At 41.6% G+C, this 22,077-nt stretch overlaps 1 protein-coding gene across 2 annotated transcripts in view; it reads right to left on the bottom strand.

The window, feature by feature from the left end:
- The window catches only part of elmo3 (engulfment and cell motility 3), a 139,755-nt gene that overhangs the window by 4,022 nt on the left and 113,656 nt on the right, over nucleotides 1-22,077 (bottom strand). Inside the window, exons 18-21 of one of the 2 annotated variants that reach the window (XM_059992528.1) lie at nucleotides 17,305-17,409; nucleotides 15,722-15,804; nucleotides 12,519-12,599; nucleotides 3-8,126 (exon numbers count right to left, since the gene is read on the bottom strand). In XM_059992528.1, the coding sequence (XP_059848511.1) occupies nucleotides 8,121-8,126; nucleotides 12,519-12,599; nucleotides 15,722-15,804; nucleotides 17,305-17,409 (275 nt within the window). In that variant the 3' untranslated portion in view covers nucleotides 3-8,120. Of the gene's footprint in view, nucleotides 1-2; nucleotides 8,127-12,518; nucleotides 12,600-15,721; nucleotides 15,805-17,304; nucleotides 17,410-22,077 lie in introns of those variants that run through there. The other variant, XM_059992526.1, reaches the window with a different exon arrangement.

Raw genomic sequence — 22,077 nt, 5'->3', positions numbered from 1 at the left:
AAGACAGGGATAGAAATAAAACATCATTACCAAAAAAAGTTATCAATAAAGAACATGTAAGAGGCATTTCTGAACAAAATAGGGCTTAATGTAAACTAATTCTGAGATTAATATATGTTCAGGAAGAAGCTTTTGATGGCTGTTTGAGAATTTTCTCATTGGCTTCCCCCCTGCAATTAGATATCCATGAAAATTAGGAACTGAGATATTCTTCATTTGGAGGGCTAGACTGTGACCAGAAGAAGTTTTTGATATCAAAGGACAAGGGGAGAGGTAAAGTACAGTGCCTCTGAAACTTCAGTCACATGGGGTTTAGCCTTGGTAAACTGTACCAAATTTCCTGTTTTGAATTTTTAAAAATGTTTTGGTATCTACATCAATTAACCATTCAACTTTGCACATTATTTCCATGTAATCAAAAGTTACAACAGCTTTCTAGTAGAACTCCTCCATAACCCTGTGCAAGGCCTAGACATCCTTCCTGCTTGGTGGCGTCCAGAAGAAATGGAGCATTGTATGTTGCTCTAACTGAAGCTTAGCCATTACAGGATGATCTACCATCAATTTCCTGTTTTGTATTTGATCTATCAAGCTAAAACTCTGTCTTCCTTTTAACAGCTCCTCTCACCTACAGAGTTGTTTGTGAACTTAAATCCATAGCTTTCCTTTTCTAGCGTGTTTATATAAACAGGTTTTGAAATGCAGCTCTTCAAGATTCACATGCCACTTTTTGGCCCACTTCACCCTTCTGTCAGTATACAGCACAGAAATGGGTCCTTTGGCCCACTGTCCATGCTGACCAAGGTATCGACTTAAGCTCATCCCATATTCCTCTAAACCTTTCTGATTCATATCCTTATCCAAACATCTTTTAAATGACATTATTGTACCTGCTTCAACTACTCATCTGTGTGAAAAAGTTGTCCCTCAAGATCCTTTTAAATCTTTCCCGTTTTACTTTACATCTATACATTCTCGTTTTTACTCCATTTTCCCTGGGGAAGAAGGCTGAGTGTGCATTTACCTTCATGATTTTATACATCTCTATAACGTCACCCCTCAATTCCTGCTCTATTGTCCTTGCAATGCATATGTTACAAAGCTATGCAGCGAGTTAAACATCTTCTCAGATATCACCCGAGACAGAAGCTTCCTTCAGGATTTTTATAACCATAGAGTTATAGAAAAGTAAAGAATGAAAACAAGCCCTTCAGCCCATCTCCTATTGACCTCATCTGGGTATGCTCTCCATACCCCTACTATCCATATACCTATCAAAACTTTTCTTAAGTGTTGGAATCGAGCTGGCATGTAACTCTTGTGCTAGCAGCTCGTTCCACACTCTTATGGTCCTCTGAGTGAAAAAGAGATTTTTAAATGAGACCTTACTCGTGAAACTGCAGAAAGTTAAGTAAATACGTATTAAATTCAAAATGAATCATTGCATGCCTGAATATACGAATACTGTTGATTATTCTTGCAATTGGTGTTAACCAAGGTAACACACACACACACACAAACAAAACACTCTGTGACTATGGTGTTTAAACAAGAGTAAACAACAGAGGCTGTTGATAGTTGTTTGCATGTCACGATGTATAAAGGGTCTTTTGGTATCAACAACCTTGAAAGTATGGGTGTTGGTAATGAGGTTCCATCCAGGGATGGGACTACACGGCAATGGAGGAAAGTTCTGTCCAAGACCAAGATTCTGTAGACTTTGTCCCAATCTTCAGATGGGAAATTTTGCACACTGTTGTTTGCGACCTTATGAGTTCCGAGATTGGACTGCACGCTGACTGCTTCTTCTGCATGAGAAATTGATTTAAGACGATCATTAACATTTCTATGTACCTCTGTTCTTCAGTCCCAAATTCCTTCTCTCTGTCCTCTTAAGGCCATAGATTGCCACAGCTGGTGATGGACAGTTACCAAATACATGAACTCCCATTTGATACTCCAGAATCTCATTGTCAATTTGGTGGTCACGAAACCACAAGAATGTGAGGTAGTCTCAATGATCACTGCAACGGACTCTATTCTGCAGCACATGACAGCCCAGAACAGACCCCATGAGAGAACATTGTTCAGTGTTATGCCTTTGACCTGAGCACTTGAATCAAAGACAATTCATGCATATTTTGTGCAGGTTTTTGGGAGTGGTAAACACCAAAGATGGGCAAATATTAGTTTTCTTTGTTGGGATCTGCTTGAGGTGCTAATGCAGCATAACGGTTTCCTTTTCAATGTGCGACTGAGGGACACGAGTCAACTGGTCTCTGTTATTTCGTAGGAGTTGTTGTAGAGAGTGGAATGGAAGGGAAGCTACTCAACTGTTCGACTCGTCTTTGGTAAACTCTTTGTTCATGATTTGAAGGAAGACAGCATCTTTAATGGAAGGTCATAATCATCTTCCAAGTGACTGCAGACACTTCAATCTGGTTGTGCAAAGGTATGTAAGAGCACTTGGTTCACTTACCTGCAATATTGTCTTTCATACAGATTCTACTGTCACAGGGTTTGAAATGATTTGGGCCCCACTCTCCAGGATATTTGCCTTAAATGTGTTGACAGTGAGCTGATGAGCACCACTGGGACAGACTTTTCCCACTATGACCCAACCCAGGTCCAGTCGTTGGGCATAAGGTGCATTGCACCAACCATTGCACTGTTCACGTACCTTATGTGCATCTGCCAAGCAAGAGGAGAATCTCAGCAGGTGAGTCCAGAGGGGGATTCTTCTCAGCTATGGCCTTGAGATGTGAATGGACCCTCAGGAGTTGGAATTTTATCCGTGTTGTAGGGAATATGGTTGCACTCAATGAGGGTTAGCAAGGGTAAGCAGACTTTCCCTCTTCTTGATTCTGCAACAAATTCACTGCTCACCTTCCAGCAACTTCTGATGTTCTAGATCATGTCTTTAGTATGTTCAGGGAAACAGCACCTTGAGCACCGAATGTATTGTGATTTTGCCAATGACACGCTGTTCTGATCATTTAATGTTACATACTGTATGCCTTTAGATTTTGCTCAGGATATCCTTTCCGATAGATGTTGGCCAGACATATTCTAGAACAGGATTTGTCTTGGAAGCCTTTCCTACATACCTGTGTGCAGGAGGAAGTAGCTACCTCTGATGGATGCTCAGCTGGCTCCCCACCGTGCTCTGGAACCAGTAGTAGCCCAAGGTGCTGTCCCTGAATGAACTGCTGATATGTGCTGATGATCACTGTTGTACCCAGTGCAGTGTATGATAGCTTTAGTCTTTTGCTTGGTTTTCTGTTGAAGCACAATATATGAAACATATTGAGTGCTCCATTAGAAAGTGTCACTGGTCTGCCAGCAGGTTTTCTCTGAAGCTGCCACATTTCCTTAGGGAATGAGGTTTTTTATGGAGCAGGCACAGGCATTGTCTATGATGCTTCATGATGACTGTGATAGGAGTTTTAGGTATTTTATGCTTTTATTGAAGATCTCTCTTTGAATGAGGTATTGCCAGAAGCTGAGCGCATAAAACTGGGGTCCTTTCACATTTCTGCATGGCGGCAGACAAATTCCACAAAGAATAAAAATGGTTGACAGTGCACTGTTTTATACTTGAACCCTCCAGTTGTCCACTGATTTGGCATATTGTTTGGTTGCTTTTCCTCTATAGGTTTTATTCCTCCTGCTGTGTCCAAGAAACTCAGTCCTGATAGGACACTTGTTGTTTTGTGGCTTACAGTTTCAATAGCAGATCTGCAAGCTCCAGTTGCTCTGTGGTTCTTTCTGTGAAAATTTTGGAAAGTTGTCGAGTCTGCCAAAGAGAGATTCTTCGATTCCTCTGGAGGCCATAGTATTTACAAATCCATTGCTGGATTACTGATACACACTGCCCTTGTTGCAGCAACTCCCCACCAAGCTGCTTACAGAGAAGGTTTAACTCTTCACTAGGCTTAGGACTTAGCCCATCCACGGTATTATGAAAGCTTGACTTCCAGGACAGATAATTTACAGCTGGTTGTTGAACCCATTTTGTCCTTTTGTGACGAGGTTTCAATGAGCTGGATACCAGGATAAATTTCGTGCACCTGTGGCTCCAGAATGAGGGCATTGTGGAGACTGTTTTGGTAAATGTGTGTCCAGGGATGGATGGAAGTTTACTCTGTATAGATAGGGTTGGCATTAGTAGCAACTCTTAACTGAAGTCTTTGCTATGATGAAACTGCAGAAAGGGATGTTGTAGGTCTTTGCTGCTGTAGATGTTGACCGTCAATACCTGGACAATGTGAAAGACATTGTTGTCTGTGTGGTGTGGGAATCTTCTCCATCTGGAGCTAGAGCACTGTCTTTTTCATAGTCAAAGTGTGTGTGGACATATTCTTTAGTAAGCTGCATTGGCTGTTGTGATGGCAAAGCATGACTGAACCCGGTTGTAGTCTCACTACCGTCTAAGTCAGCTGCTGCTTCATACACCTTCACCTCTGCTGAGGCAGCCTCAGCTTCACACTCTTTCCTGAGCACACTTAATGTAGCCTCCATATAACAATAAAAATTTTTCCTTCAAAATTAATCTATAAAATGTTTACTGATACTTACAAAACTTAAGACTCACAGATATTGCTGTTTCAAGGCAAATAAAGAGAGGATGGACATAGATGTTTTTGCACTGTGTACTTCAAAAAAAACGGACAACCCACACAGGAATTGACATAAAAAACAGCTTATGTACAGGAAACGATGTTCATACAAAACAAACTGCATACAATATAAACTGTGCCTCCAGAGGCCAGTACACCTACATTGCAATGAATAAAGTCCTAGCCTGCCCAAACACTCTCTATAACTCAGGCCCTCATATCAAGGCAACATTTTTGTAAAGTGTCTTTGCACTCTTTCCAGTTTAATGACATCTTTCCTATAACAGGCTGAAAAAAACTGTACACAGTATTCCAAGCGTAGCTTCACCAATATTCTGTACAATTGTTTCAACACTTACGCTCAGTGCCCTGACCGATGAAGGCCATCATGATAAACATTCTAGCAGTAACTTTCAGGTCCCTCTGTTCCATAACACTGTGATTCACTGCATATTTTCTACCCTGGTTTAATTTCCCAAAATGTAAACCCTTGCCATTTGCCAATCCTCGGGCCACTTAACAAGCCGATCAAGAAAACCCTATAGTGTCTTTGATAACTTTCTTTACTTTCTAGGATACCAGCTATTTTAGCATCATCCGCTAACTCACTAAGCATGGTTTCTACTTTCCCATCTACAGTGAATGAGGCCTCCGCTGGTCATGGATGTTGCATTGTAGCTGTGTAGATAAGCTTGGGCAGTACCATACGGACAAAGCTGTTGCCCATGCAGCAAGCTCCCCCTCTTCATGCATCTGATGGACCCAAAGGAACGGCAGAGACCAATACAGTTTTGCACTAGTAGTGTTGCAGGAGTTGCCAGTCAGCATTGAACTCAATGTAGGACTGCCTTAGGACTCCAACTCTGTATTTTTCTCTTGGGGTTTACTTCTGAAGCCTTCCTCATGAGTGGGCATAGCTGCAAGGCAGCAGAGGTTTGAGAGCAGTTTTCCTTCTCCTAGACAAGCTGCCAATTGTGACTGATGAGCCCATCTTCCCAAGGTGACTGGTTTTAAGGCACTAGTAACCTGTCTTTCCTCCTCCTGTCAGGTGAAATGGTTCCACCAGGCTTAGTAGCTAAGCCACACATGAAAGCCAAGAGCTGGACTTGGTTATCAGAGGCTATTTGGGGTACACACCATTTAATAGGTAGTGGGAGCCTGTTCTCATTACCATCCCCAGCAAGAACAATGTTAAGGAACAATTATTTACATGTGTAAAGCAACCTTCCACCATCACCCTCAGTTTCCTACAATTGAACCAATTATGAATCCATTTAGCCACTCTTCCAGATTAGTCTACTACGTGAGACCTTGTCACTTACCTTGCTAACATCCATGTAGACAATGTCCAGTACCTGTCATCTATCCTCTTGATTACCTCTGAACAACTCTTAAATACATTTGTCAGACACCATTTCCCATGTACAAAACTGTGCTAACTATCCCAAATCAGACCTTGTCTTTCCAAGTGCAGCTAGATCCTGTCTCTCAGAATTCCCTCCAGTAATTTATCTGCCACTGATATCAGGCTCATTTGTCTATAGTTCCCTGGCTTGTCTTTGCTGCCCTTAAATAATAGACACAAAATTAGCCACCATCCAGTCTTCCAGAACTACACCTCAAAACAAGCAACATATAGATTCTTAACATACAGAAGGAGGAAAGACAGGTTACTAGTGCCTTAAAACTTGCAAGTAATGGGCCTTCATATTTTTTTCACTAGCTTCCCACAATGTCAGACAATATATTTGGTTAGGCCCTAAGAATTTAGCTGCCTTAATGTTCAAAGTTCAAAGTAAATTTATTATCAAAGTACATATATGTTACCAATACAACCCTGAGATACATTTTCTTGTGGGTATACTCAATAAATTCAATAACCATAATAGAATCAATGAAAGACTGCACCTACAGTGCAGACAACCAGTGTGGTGCAAAAGACAACAAAATGTGCAAATAAAAGAAATAATAATAATAATAATAACCTACATTAATGTATTCTTTTGGCAGCAATAAACACTTTTGCTATACCTATATTAATATTAATGTATTGTTTTGATGTAATATCTTGGCTGTAATGGATCTGGAAAAGTTATAAAGAAATACAAGAACTGAAATGAAAAATTTCAGAAAACATTCAAATACATTTAGATTAACACTACCTAGGACAGAAGGGGAAGAGGAATAACAGATAAAACTTCTAAGGATATACTTCCGTTAATGAAAACAGGAATCAGCACTCCACGCAAGCAATTCTGCTAAGAAGTGTACACCATTAAACTTAAATGAGAGCACAACCCCGAAAAACCCCATTATCACTACTGAAGAAAAAAATTAACCAACTGAACAGCATGACCCTCCCTGGAAGACATTCTCACAATCTGAGCAGACTAGATGTTGATAGTTGGAAGCGTCGAACGCTTGGCTCCCAGAAACAGAAAGGTTCCTTATGGGAATGCAGGACTAGGTGGTTAACACAAAAAGTATCAAAAGTACATAATAAAAGACCAACAAATTCAAAATGATAAATGTAGTAAATTACAAGAAAAAACAATCCAATACATTACAGGATTCTGTAGTAGTTTAACACAATTTGACTACTTACACATGTAAAATCAAGTGGTAAATATCATTCACCAAAATCTTCCTTTAAAATACAAACTCATAAATGAAATCACACCTTACTATAAACACAAGCCTGATCCTGTTTTAGAGTCAGAATACCACAAATTATATTATGAATAATCAGTTATTACAGATGGGACAATCCATAATAATCATCTGCATATAATAACACAGGATAAACAAGCAAGAACAGCTTACTTAATAGATATAGCCATTCCAAACACACATAACTTACAGAATTCAAAAAGTGAAAACACGTCAAATATGCTGAATTAAAAGAGGAAATTCCAAGACTTTGGAACATGAACAAGATATACACTGTCCTGATAGTAATATCTACTAATAGTGTCATCCCAAGGCACTACACATAGCATTAAACAATCAGGTCTACACAGCAGTATCTCTGTAAATCTTCAGAAAGCCACAATACTAAACACCACTAGAATAGTCCGAAAGTTCCTAGCTATTGAGAAATGAGTGAGCGTGGCTAGGCCCATACCTCAGGTTTTACCAGTTTAAGCTGCGAAAAAGTATTAATAATAATAATAAAGCAATAAATATTGAGGGCATGAGATAAAGAGTCCTTGAAAGTGAGTCCATAGGTTGTGGAAACATTTCAATGATCAGGCAAATGAAGCTGAGTGAAGTTACCACCTTTGGTTCAAGAGCCTGATGGTTGAGGGGTAAAAACTGTTCCTGAACCAGTTTGGCAATGGTCAAACATTGTCAGGCCCCGGGCCCTGCTGCCTCGATTTGGCCTATACCTATCACGTCACAACTTCAAATCTTCAGTGCCCACCGCAAAAATATCAGGTCATACAAGCAGTTCAGAAGCTTATCTTCAAAAGGGAAGTTACAGGTTATTGATTGCAGTGATCACATCTGGAAAAATATGATTAATACAGTAATTCATAGCTTTGTTCATAGCAGCAAGTCACTGTGCTTTACCAGTGCATTCTTATACTGGAATCAATGCCTTGCTGACATTGAGTACGAGGTTGTTGATGTGACACCATTCAGCCAGATTTTCAATCTCCTTCCAACGTGCTAATTTGTTATCATCTTTGATTCAGCTACAACAGTGGTGTCATCAGCAGAGGTAAATATGGCACTGGAGCTGTGCTCAACCACACTGCCTTAAGTACTCTAAAGTTGCCAATACCTTCTATTTGGTAATCTGTATGTGGTCCAATACATCACAGCTCATTTGTCACTTGGCCGAAGCAGACTGTTCCAAACCCGGTGACATCTTTTCTCCCAAATGATGGAATGGTGGAACAGATTTGATGGGCTGAATCGCCTAATTCTGCTTCTATGTCTTATGGTCAAATGAGCTCTATATCACAAAGTGCTTCCATAGCAGGAATGATTTCTTTGCCTCTCTAAATTGTTGATTGTGCTCCAGTCTATTGTCATCTATAGACAGAACCTTCAACCATGACTGTGCAATTTAAACATGGCCCTTCCAATGTGTCCATCCCTCATTCTATCCTCCATAAACTTAAGTCATCCAAAACTCTGATCCTGTTTCCTAACTTGCACCTCAGTCACTTCAGCTGCATCCCACACACTTGTTGACAGACAACAGTATCTAGTTAAGCAGAATCATTTTATAATTCCCATCTTTGCCTTCAGATTCCATCATTCTTTTCCTGGCTCCAGGTCCACACAACACTTAGATATCTACATCTCTCAGATTGTAGCCTGGAAAACACCCAGATTTTATTGCACCTTTAACTGCAGCTACCATGACCCTAAACACTGGAATTGGCAAAATTTCTTCACCTGTCTTTCTCCAGGAAGAGCTTCCATAAGACCATAAGGTTTTGGGCCATCGAGTCTGCTCCGCCATTCAATCATGGGCTGATCCACTTCAACCAGTCATCCCCTCTCCCCTGCTTTCACTCCATACCCGTTGATACCCTGGCTAATCAAGAACCTATCTATCTCTGCCTTAAATGCACCCAATCACTTGGCCTTCACAGCTGCTCGAAGCAACAAATTCCACAGATTTACCACCCTCTGACTAAAGTAATTTCTCCACATCTCAGTTTTAAAAGGACATCCTTCAATCCTGAAGTTGTGGCCTCTTGCCCTAGAATCCCCTACCATGGGAAATAACTTTGCCATATCTAATCTGTTCAGGCCTTTTAATATTTGGAATGTTTCTGTTAGATCCCCCCTCATTCTCCTGAACTCCAAGGAATATAGCCCAAGAGCTGCCAGACAGTCCTCATACAATAACCCTCTCATTCCTGGAATCATTCTCGTGAATCTTCTCAGAACCCTCTTCAATGTCAGCTTATCCTTTCTAAAATAAGGAGCCCAAAACTGCACACAATACTCCAAGTGTGGTCTCACGAGTGCCTTATAAAGCTCAACATCACATCCCTGCTCTTATATTCTATACCTCTAGAAATGAATGCCAACATTGCATTCACCTTCTTCACAACCAACTCAACCTGCTGGCTAATCTTTAGGGTATCTTGCATAAGGACTCCCAAGTCCCTTAGCATCTCTGCATTTTGAATTCTCTCCCCATTTAGATAATAGTCTGCCTGTTTATTTCTTCCACCAAAGTGCATGACCATACACTTTCCAACATTGTATTTCATTTGCCACTTCTTTGCCCATTCCCCTAAACTATCTACGTCTCTCTGCAGGTTCTCTGTTTCCTCAAAACTACCCGCTCCTCCACCTATCTTTGTATCATCGGCAAATTTAGCCACAAATCCCTTAATACCATAGTCCAAATCATTGACATACATCATAAAAAACAACAGCCCCAACACCAACCCTGTGGAACTCCACTGGTAACCGGCAGCCAGCCAGAATAGGATCCCTTTATTCCCACTCTTTGTTTTCTGCTGACCAGCCAATGCTCCACCCATGCTAGTAACTTCCGTGTAATTCCATGGGCTCTTATCTTGCTAAGCAGCCTCATGTGCGGCACCTTGTCAAAGGCCTTCTGAAAATCCAAGTACACCATGTCTACTGCATCTCCTTTGTCTACCCTGCTTGTAATTTCCTCAAAACATTGCAGTAGGTTTGTCAGGCAGGATCTTCCTTTCAGGAAACCATGCTGGCTTTGGCCTATCTTGTTATCTGCCTCCAGGTAATCCGTAATCTCATCCCTAACAATCGATTCCAACAATTTTCCCACCACTGATGCCAGGCTAACAGATCTACAGTTTCCTTTCTGCTGCCTCCCACCCTTCTTAAATAGCGAAGTAACATTTGTAATTTTCTAGTCATCTGGTACAATGCCAGAATCTATCGATTTCTGAAAGATCATCATTAACGCCTTCACAATCTCTCCAGCTACTTCTTTCAGAACCCAAGGGTGCATTCCATCAGGTCCAGGAGATTTATCCACCCTCAGATCATTAAGCTTCCTGAGCACCTTCTCAGTCGTAATTTTCACTACACAAACACTGACACTCTTGAATCGCCAGTATACTGCAGAAGTCTTCCACTGTGAAGACTGATGCAAAATATGTATTCAGTTCCTCTGCCATCTCTACATCCCTCATTACAACATCTCCAACGTCATTTTGTATTGGTCCTATATCCAGCCTCAACTCTCTTTTACCCTTCATACTTAAAAAAGCTTTTAGTATCTTCTTTGATATTAGTTGCTAGCTTCCTCTCATAATTCAACTTTTCCTTCTGAATGACTTTCCTAGTTTCTTTCTGCAAGTGTTTAAAATCTCCCCAATCCTCTGTCTTCCCACTACCTCTGGCTTCCTTGTATGCTCTCTCTTTTGCTTTTACTTTGGTTCTGACTTCACTTGTCAGCCATGGTAGTGTCCTTCTTCCCTTTGAAAATTTCTTATTTGGAATATATCTGTCTTGCACTTCCCTCATTTTTTGCAGAAACTCCAGACATTGCTGTGCTGTCCTTTCTGCAAATGTGCCTTTCCAGTCAATTTCAGCCAGTTCTCCTCTCACGCCTTTGTAATTTCCTTTATTCCACTGAAATACTGACACATTAGATTTTATTTTTCCCCTCTCAAATTTCAAAGTGAACTCAATCATATTATGATCACTGTTCCCCAAGGTTCCTTAACCTTAAGCTCTCGTCACCTCTAGATTACTGCACAACACCCAATCCAGCACAGCCCTAGTGGGCTCAACAAGCTGTTCTAAAAATCCATCCCTTAGACATTCTACAAGTTCTCTCTCTTGAGGTCCAGTACTGGCCTGGTTTTCCCCAATCCACTTTCATATTGAAATCCCCAACAATTATCATAACATTGTCATTCTGATACGCCTTTTCTATCTCCTGCTGTAATTTGTAATCCACACCCTGGCTGCTGTTTGGAGGCCTGTATACAACTGCCATTAGGGTCCTTTTACCCTTGCTATTTCTTAACTCAACCCATAGAGACTCTACACCTCTAATCCTATGTCATCTCTTTCCAATGATTTAATATTACTTCTTATACACAGAACCACACCAACCCCTCTGCCAATTAACCTATCTTTCCAATACACCGTATACCCTTGGACATTCAGCTCCCAATGGCAGCCATCCTTTAGCCAAGTTTCAGAGAAGGCCACAACATCATACTTACCAATCTGTAGCTGAATTTTAAGATCGTCCATTTTATTTCTTTATTCCTTAAAAACTTCTTTTGACATTGTTGGCTGCATACGTGCTCAGAAATAAACAGGGTACAATGTTCTAAATCTGCGGTTCCCAACTTTTTTCATGCCATGGAGCCTTACCTTACCTGGTCCGTGGACACCAGGTTGGGAAGCCCTGCTCAAGCTGAAGCCTAGTCAATGTGGTAATAAAGTCCAATCAACAGATGGTTGCTTTTTTGCTCCGTTATTGATTCACCCAAGGTTTTTTTCTTAAGAAACAGCATTATCACAACATCCTCTAAGCTACAAAAACATGAGCTTATCCACACCCCTCTTACAATCAAATCCTTTTTATTGTCTTCCTTCATTCCTTCTACAAGAATATCTCACATTTCATCTGCCATGTTTTGACTCATTTCACTAACTAAGTGAAAGTACTGAATAAACACAAGCTGCCATTGTTGCCTCTATCTTCCCCAAAGTTATTAGGTTTTATGTTCTTTTGATGTTCTTCACTGGTTGTTACACATTAGTTACCTGGAGCATGTGTTTCATGTTTAATGATGTTAAATTTAACAGCAACAGTGCTTTCAAGCATCAGGCTCATACTCAGAGACTACAGCAATTACTTCCTGTATTCTCTCTTCCCAATGAGAGCAACCTTCCATCATAATCAAGACTCACATCATATTTGCTAGGAGCAATGAAGTTCAGTGAGTAGTCCTCTGCATCATACAGGATGGAAAAGGCTAGATCCAACACCTCCTAAGAACAGAGAACATAAAAATTAAGAGCAAAAGTAGGCCATAGGATCATTTGCAACTGCTCCACCATTCAACAAGATTGAATTTACAAAGAGGAGTGCATTTCAATGGTGACAATAAGGGTCTAAAACAAAGCCTGCAGCGAAGAATTGAGTGTTGTCATGACACAACCTGCTCCCTCAACCATAAGTTAGCTACTGTGGTTCTTGCTCACCCTGGTGGATATACTGCAAGATAAGCAGTAAATGCAACACTCGGAAGAGCTGGAGGAATTCAGCAGGTCACGCAGCATCCGTGGAGGGAGGTGGGTAATTGAAGTGTCTGGTCTCAAGACCCAAAACATTGACTGTCCATCTCCCTCCACGGAGGGTCCATAGAGTTCCACCAGCTCCTTTGTGTGTTGCTCCAGAAATCTTTTAAGAGACTTTTGGATAGGTACATGGAGTTTAGAAAAATAGAGGACTATGGGTAACCCTAGTAATTTCTAAAGTAAGAACATGTTCAGCACAACTTTGTGGGCTGAAGGGCCTGTATTGTGTTGTAGGTTTTCTATGTTTCTATTTCTATCATCTACAATCCAGATAAATGACAGGTTTGCCTTTCCTGGTCAGGAATTCCCAAAATGCTTCACAGACATAGAACTCATTTTTGAAGTGTACTGTAAAGATGGAAATATTTGTGGATAATTATTTATTCAATTTAGTTTATTTTAATTAAGCAATTACTTGATTTCATGAACATTAGGTTTCTAAATTTTTTTTACCACCATTGTCACTTTGGAGTATGTGACTTTAAGAAGTAATTCTTCACTATAATGAATGGCTGTCCATTCTCCACTGCTTGGAGCACACTGTACACAATTTCTGTCTAAACCCATTTTAATTTCTCCTTCAGCCGCGAGTCCAAGCTCTGGAATTTTCCCTGCCGCCAAACTCATTCTTCCTGTGTTATTTTTTGTGTTACTTATTGAAGCTTATCTCCTTGATTGAGTTTTAGTCACATGTTCTAATATTTGCCTGTGAGGCATGGTGTCAGATTTTAAAAGTGGCGTTAAAGCTGAGCTCTTTCTCCACATCAAAGGTGCACTACAAATGCTTGTCATTATTGAGACTTTAAAGAGGGAGTCACCTGAGTCTAATTCTCTAAAGGACACCTCAAACTAAGTGTGGACTGTGGTGTGAAACCAAAGGTGGGCAAAGGAGATTCTAATTCAAAGACAGAAGTCACTGCAGATGCTAGATTCTGCAACAAGAAACAAACTGCTAGAAGAACTCAATGCGTCAAGCATCATCTGTGAGAGGAAAGGAAGTACCGATTTCTTCGGTTGAGACTCTGTATCAGATGCTGCTCAGCCAACTGAATTTCTGAACGCAGTTTGTTTTTTGCTGATCCTAATTCATCAGACCATGACTATGAATGACCCCAAGCCTGCAGAACAAATCCCTATGAATTAGGAATAAGAATCAGCTGGTTTGTCCTGTTATTCAATAAAATCATGGCTGATCTAAATGTAACCTCAATGCTGCATTCCTGTTTATTCACAGTAACTTTTCAATCCCTTATCAATATTCATAGACTTTTCATTTACCACTCTCTTCCAAAGCCTCATGATGCCTTGAGAGAACAAAAAAATATCTCTTTACTACCTTCAATGGGAGCTGCAAGTTGTCTTTAGACAGGATTAGTCAGAGAGCCCCATGACTATGGTTTAACCAGATTGACCTTTCCCCTAGTTTTAGATTCTTCCACAAGAGGAAACATCCTGTCTGCATTGATCTTGTCCAGATCTTCTCAAGGCCTTCGCACCTCAGTTTAACAAACTCCCTTCTCACTCAGCTAAACTCTGGTGGATACTACCCCATCCTGTCCAACCCTCTATTCCAGTGCCACAGAGGGTTTGGGGTTTGATGTTTTAGCTGCCATTTTCTGGGCAACCTGTTAATTTTGTGCAAGGAAGGGGGTTGAGGGTTTGGGGTTTGCCAGTTTTGTTTATTTTTTTTGTGCAGAGGAGGGTGGGGTTTATGTCTTTCTTTCAATGTCTTCCAAGGTTTTCTTTGTTTCATGGCTATCTGGAGAAGATGAATCTCAGAATTGTATATTGCATACGTACTTTGATAGTAAAAAGGAACCTTTGAATACAACAACATTCTAACCTCTAAATGAGGTAGCAGTGTACTTCAATTAAAATTTTCTACAAAGTCCTGCTAGAATTCCTTTAACAAGCAAGGTGGGGGGAGGGGATCTCATGGAAACTTTACTTTATTGTCACCAAACAACTGATACTAGAGCGTACAATCATCACAGCGATATTTGATTCTGCACTTCTCCCGGAGGGAAGAGGGACAAAAAGTGTGTTGGCTGGGTGGGTCGTATCCTTGATTATCCTGGCAGCACTGCTCCGACAGTGTACGGTGTAAAGTGAGTAAACCTACTAAATGTTGCGGTGCAAAAGTGTGGTGTAAACCTACTAAATGTTTAAAGGACTGGACAGAGTGGATGTAGAGTGGACACTTCTAAAAGTGGGATAGTCTAGGGCCAAAGGGCACAGCCACAGGATAGAAGGACATTCCCTTAGAACAAAAAAAAGAGAAAGAATTTCTTTAGCCAGCGGATGGCGTATCTGTGGAATTCATTGCCACAGAGGGGTGTGGAGGATAAGTTTTTGGGTATATTTAAAGCAGAGTTTGATAGGTATTTGATTACTGAGATTAAGGGAAGAAGGCAGCCAGGATAAAATGATGGGACAGACTCAACGAGTCAAATGTCCTAATTTTGCTCCTACGTCTCATGGTCTTATTGTCCAAGATCTCATAGAAAGAATAGTTTTCAACATTTTTCCAAGTTTAATTGTTGGGGTAATTGTCCTATGGTTTCCTCTTTTCTGTCTCCCTTTTTAAATAAAAGTTTTATTTTGCCAATTCTCTTACAGACTTGTAGACCCCATTACCTGCCTGTTCTGACATCAAAACTAGAACAGTTTTGAGGCCCAGGGATGGCATCTAACCAGAGCTGTGGGCAGCTCACCACTTATTCCCAGGGATGTTTACACATACAGTGTCTTGGTAATTGTGAGGGTGGCTCCCTCAGGGTTGGCTGGCTCTGCACGCCACAGGTTGGACTCACCCGATTCTGTTTCATCGTGCTCTTCTCCTTCATGTGGGGGCAGTCTTTCCCAGTCACCAGGGCTTTAATATCTGCCACAGGAACTAGAGGAATGGCAAAAGAGTTCAGTCAGGTTGTGACGCAGCTCAAAATTTACCCTAAGTAACACTATCTGACTCCCTCTCAGACCAATAGATGCAGACCTCTGGGCAACCTGGCCTCAAGATTGAATGGAGCTCAAATCATGGAGTTCCAGAGCAGGGCAGGTCTGACAGGGCACACTATTACTCATCTGCTACGGTGAAAAAATCCAATTAATTCTGCCTCCATTCCTTTTCCTTTAAATGTTTATCCAATTCTCTTTTTTAAGGTTACTATTCAATCTACTTGAAGGCAATATGTTCCAGTTCACAGTCTGCCAAGCCAAAAGATGCTTATTTACAAACTAGAAACAGGAGTAGGTCACCAGGCTTCTTCGTCAATAAAATCACAATTTTATCACAACTCTGTGTTCTCAACTACTTCTGTTAACCTCTTACACCCTGATTATCTATTTGTAGCTTGAAAATATTCAAAGAAACTGCCTCCTCTGGCCTTTGTAAAAGGGAGCTGTGAGGACCCTTCATCTCCACCTTAAATGGGTGCCTCAATATTTTTAAGCAGTAAAATCTACTTCTGCTTCCTCCCAAAAGAGGAAACATTCTCCCTATACCCTTTCTCAAGTTCTTGTCACCTCTCACTTCTGAATAGTAACCTGAGGGAAACAGTGCTCAAGTAATTATGTTTGTCATCTCTTGGAGAGGGGAAACAACATTATGGAGTGAATATTAGGGCAAGGCTCCATTGACACTAGTTGTACATGTTTCTGGATGATTTTTTGGGAAGGTTTTTGCTCTTGGTTTCCTTGCCGAAGGGCCTTGTGTTGTGCTATGTGCACACCCATGTCATGTGTATGTTACCATATACTACCTGTAGATTCCTTTTTGCAGGCATTTACAGAAAAACAAAGAACTACAAAAGAATTTATGAAAAAACTACACATAAACAAATTGATGGACATCCAATGTGCAAAAGGCAAATTGTGCAAATAAAAGAATTAAATAATACTGAGATCATGAATTGTAGAGTCTTTGAAAGTTAGTCTATAGTTTGTTGAATCAGTTGAGGGGAGCGAAGTTATCCTCACTGGTTCAGGAGCCTGATAGTTGTAGGATAACAATTGTTTTTAAATTTTTAAATTAATGTAGTGGGCATGAGATGAGGGGCTGGTCAGTAGCTGTGAGATACTTTGGAGGGAGATGACTGCATCTTTCATACAAGATGATCACCTTCAAAGACTTACATAAAACTTAATGTAGAAACAAAAGAGATCAAGTCTTCTGCTCAGTGCTGGTTTTAGGGCTTCATTTTACCTTATCCACTTCCATCAATCTACCGTTCTATTTATTTCTCCCTGTACCCAGCAATTTCCCTAAAACCACATTCGTGCTACATGGATGAATCACCATTCTGACTGTGCTTCACCACTAAAACTGCACTTTTACACATCAGGGCTAGAATGAAGGGCTGTGTCTGCTTCTGGAATATTCCGGAGTGATACGCACTCTTCTCCTGCAGGTACTCGATGGCAGGGTTCTCCACTCCTTCGTCCACGTCTCCATAGTGAAGGACCTTGTGGTTGGGTGACAGGCGACAGTACCATAGCTTATCTGCAGATTAAACAGAAGGGAAAGATTAACCCTCCACACCTCGGTCTAGCCCTTCATCTCTGCTGGAGAAACTATGGTAAGCTGTTTGCTATTCAAGTTGACAGGCACTGAATTGTTTACACAACACGGTGGTCTAGTGGATAGTGCCAGGAACTGCAGCTTCATTTTCCACCATTATCGGTAGGGAGTTTGTAATGTTATCCACGTGGTTTCCTTTCCATGCTCCAGTTTCTGCCCACATTCCAAAGATGTATGGGTTAGTATGTTACACACACAAAATGCTGGAAGAACTCAGCAGCCTGCTGAGTACCTCCAACATATATGTGTGTGTGTTACCTACGCTTTGTCCACCAGAGAAAGCAGGATCTCCCAGTGGCCACTCATTTTAATTCCATGTCCCATTCCCATTCTGATACGTCTTTCCATGGCCTCCTCTACCATCAAGATGAAACCACACTCAGGTTGGAGGAACAACATCTGATATTCCACCTGGGTAGCCTCCAACCTGATGGCATGAACATTGATTTCTCTAACTTCCGTTAATGCCCCTCCTCCCCTTCTTATCCCATCCCTTATTTATTTATTCCCCCCCTTTTCTCCTCTCCTTTTTTCCTTCTCTCTGCCCCTCTCACAATCACTCCTTGCATGTTCTCCATCTCCCTCTGGTGCTCCCCTCACCCGTTCTTTTTCCATAGGCCTCCCATCCCATGATCCTTCCCCTTCTCCAGCTGTGTATCCCTCTTGCCAATCAACTTTTCAGCTCTTAGCTTCATCCCTCACCCTCCTGTCTTCTCTTATCATTTCAGATTTCCCCCTCCCACTTCAAATCTTTTACTATCTTTTCTTTCAGTTATTCAGAAGGCATGGGATCCAGGGAAGTTTGGCCAGGTGGATTCAGAATTGGCTTGCCTGCAGAAACCAGAGGGTTGTGGTGGAGGGAGTACATTCGGATTGGAGGGTTGTGACTAGTGGTGTCCCACAAGGATCGGTTCTGGGACCTCTACTTTTCGTGATTTTTATTAATGACATGGATATGGGGGCAGAAGGGTGGGTTGGCAAGTCTGCAGACGACACAAAGGGTGGTGTTGTGGATAGTGTTGAGGATTGTCGAAGATTGCAGAGAGACATTGATAGAATGCAGAAGTGGCAGATGGAGTTCAAGCCGGAGAAGTGTGAGGTGGTACGCTTCGGAAGATCAAACTCCAAGGCAGAGTACTAAGTAAATGGCAGGATACTTGGGAGTGTGGAAGAGCAGAGGGATCTGGGTGTATGTGTCCACAGATCCCTGAAAATTGCCTCACAGCTAGATAGGGTAGTTAAGAAAGCTTATGGGGTGTTAGCTTTCATAAGTCGAGGAATAGAGTTTAAGACTCACGGGGCAGTGATGCAGCTCTATAAAACTCTGGTTAGGCCAAACTTGGAGTACTGTGTCCAGTTCTGGTCGCCTCACTATAGGAAGGATGTGAAAGCATTGGAAAGGGTACAGAGGAGATTTACCAGGATGCTGCCTGGTTTAGTGAGTATGCATCTCAGAGATTAAGGGAGCTAGGGCTTTATTCTCTGCAGAGGAGGAGGATGAGAGGAGACATAACAGAGGTATACAAGATATTAAGAGGAATAGATAGAGTGGACAGTCAGGGCACCACTGCTCAATACAAGAGGACATGGCTTTAAGGTAAAGGGAGAAAAGTTCAAGGGGGATATTAGAGGAAGGTTTTTTACTCAGAGAGTGGTTGGTGCGTGGAATGCACTGCCTGAGTCGGTGGAGGTAGATACACTAGTGAAGTTTAAGAGACTACTAGACAGGTATATGGAGGAATTTAAGGTGGAGGGTTATATGGGGGGCAGGGTTTAAGGGTCTCGGCCTGAAATGTCGACTGTACTTCTTCCTATAGATGCTGCCTGGTCACCAGCATTTTGAGTGTGTTGCTTGAATTTCCAGCATCCGTGTGTGCATGCGTGTGTATGTGCATGTGTGCACGCGTGTTTTGCTTGGGTTTCCAGCATCTACAGATTTTTTTTCTTGTATGAGTTAGCATGTTAATTGGTCACATGGGTGTAATTGTGGGTGTGTTGGGCTGGAAGGACTGTACTGTGCTGTATCTATAAATAAATTAAATATTCCAAGTTACAGTGAAAAGCTTTGTTGCCACTCCATCCAGCTTGCACAGAGAATTTACCACTGCTTGGTATCCAGTTCCTGATGCTTATGTTACTTGCAGTGCTCCTTCATCTAACCCCAGTTGTGCATCTTCTAATTCTCTCTGTCTGTGGATACATCACTCAGCCATTCACCTTGAGAAGGTGTGCTCTACATTCCATTCACTCTCTGAATACACTAGATTTGCTAGTGATAACCTACTGGAGGCCAATAACCTGACACCTTCTCATTCACAGAAGGGAAGCTCAAAATATTCAGCTCTTCAAGAAATGTTAAAACCTCTGAGTTGGGGTTTCTGAGTAACCTTGTCCAAAGACAAATACTGAACTGTGATCCCCCCTATACCAGCTTGAGGTATTAATACAGAGAAACCAAGGAAGCCCATGCAGTCACGGGGAAATCTTAAAACAGACATAAAGTGCTGCAGGAACCCTCACTAATTTTTATAGATGCACTGTAGAATGCATTCTTCTAGGGAAATCCACCGTAGAATGCATTCCATTCTTCTATGGAAGTTGTCCTGTCCAAGACCGGAAGAAGCTGCAGAAGATCGTGAACATAGCCCAGCACATCACACAAACCAATCTTCCATCCTTGGACTCACTTTACACCACACGCTGTCAGAGCAGTGCAGCCAGGATAATCAAGGATAAGTCCCACCCAGCCAACACACTTTTTGTCCCACTTCCCTCTGGGAGAAGGTTCAGGAGCTTGAAGATTCGTACAGCCAGATTTGGGAACAGCTTCTTTCCAACTGTGATAAGACTGCTGAACGGATCCTGACCCGGATCTGGGCCTCCTAAATATCCGGACCAGACTTTCCCTTTTCTGTTTTCTAATTATGATTTATAATTTGAATTTTACTTTGGTTTGTACTTCAGGGAGCGCAAAGCGCAGAATCAAATATCGCTGTGATGATTTGTACACTCTAGTATCAATTGTTTGGTGACAATAAAGTAAAGTAAGTAAAGTAAAAGGTCCTGGAACAGTTGGCATTTCCAGCCAAGACTCTTCAGCAGGTCAGCCCAAAACATCAAATGCTTGTTTCTGTCCAGAGAAGTTCCTCCCACATTTTATTTGTGCTGCTCTAGATTTCCAGCTTCTGCAGAATCTCATGATTAACTCAGACAGTACCTGAGGCCAGAGTCGAACCCCGACTGTCAAAGCTACAAGACAGCACCACCTCTAGCTGTTCCACTGTACCACCCAATACTAATTGGTCAAAGTTCGTCATCCACTATTCTCCTGGAATAAAGCAGGCTGTGGGGTGGAGGCAGTTTCTGCAGGCTAGGATCAAAGGGCCTAACTTACAGTTTGCTTGCAACAAGGTTGGCAATTCAAATTAAATCCAAGCATATTATCACTAGAATGAAAATCAAATCCACTTCTAATGAGGCACAGCAGCTTTCAAAGAGTCAGCCTCCACTTCCAATTTAATAATATTGATTCTAATCTCAAAGTCACTCTCATCACTTAGGGAGGGGGAGGGGTTGGTTACAGCCACGTATTAGCTGTACTCCAGGAATTCATGCTGGGTAATTTCACAGCAATAAACTGCCAATAGCGGAAGCAGGACAGGGCTATAAACCTTCTCCCCCTCCCCCTGGGGGGACAATATACTTCCTCTCTGCAAATTACTCCATCAGTTTTACCTCAAGTCTTTTGCAGAAGGCTATCCATCTGACCTTTAACCCAAACCATTAACCAGGCAAAATGTAAAATCACACAGTGGGGGTGCATCCTTAAAGTGAAACACTTGCTGCACATTCACAACCAGTCCCCCAACCCTTACCACCACAATGAAGGCAAGAACCAGGCTTTGAAATGCAGATAGATCAGCATACAAAAACGCCTTCATCAGAAGCAATCACCGCTTTCCCAGGGATGCTGCCATGTTCTCCGAGTCTGAACTCTACCTCTGTTGGTTATTCCTTTATTATCATTTCAGCATTTCTCTTTGCATGACCTCAAATTATATTACAATCTGTGCACCATTCTGTTATCCCAACTCGAGTTACTGCAAATCATTAGCACACTAGATTCTGCAGATGCTGGAAATCACACAGAGCAACACACACTAACTGCTGGAGGAACACTGTAGGTCAGGCAGCATCAATGGAGATTAATAAAGAGTTGCTCATTCAGGCTGAGATCCTTCACTGGAATCAGGAAAGGTCTTGACCCGAATTGTCAACTTTCACGCAAGCATGCCGTGTCCTCTTAGGATGGTTGTGAACTGGATGGGAATTTCCTGTAGATTCACATTACTGTAACTACGACTAAATTTTTGGCTAAACTTTCATTCAGAACTACTCAGTTCCTTGAATTCAGTTTGCCCAGCTCATGTGATGGGATTAAAGGTCATACCTCTGGGCCCATGGCTGCCCTGATACATGAACAACCCTAAATTACATTTTACAGTGGGCTTTACATTGGAAAATGCATCAGAAAACACTGTGCATCAAGAACCAGCTCCTTCACAAGAGTGTTACGCCTTTGCTCCCCCC

The sequence above is a fragment of the Hypanus sabinus genome, chromosome 17, assembly GCF_030144855.1.
Source record: "Hypanus sabinus isolate sHypSab1 chromosome 17, sHypSab1.hap1, whole genome shotgun sequence".
Taxonomy (NCBI): domain Eukaryota; kingdom Metazoa; phylum Chordata; class Chondrichthyes; order Myliobatiformes; family Dasyatidae; genus Hypanus; species Hypanus sabinus.
The sequence above is the reverse complement of the archived record's forward strand: the minus strand, read 5'-3'. Positions and strand labels throughout refer to the sequence as shown.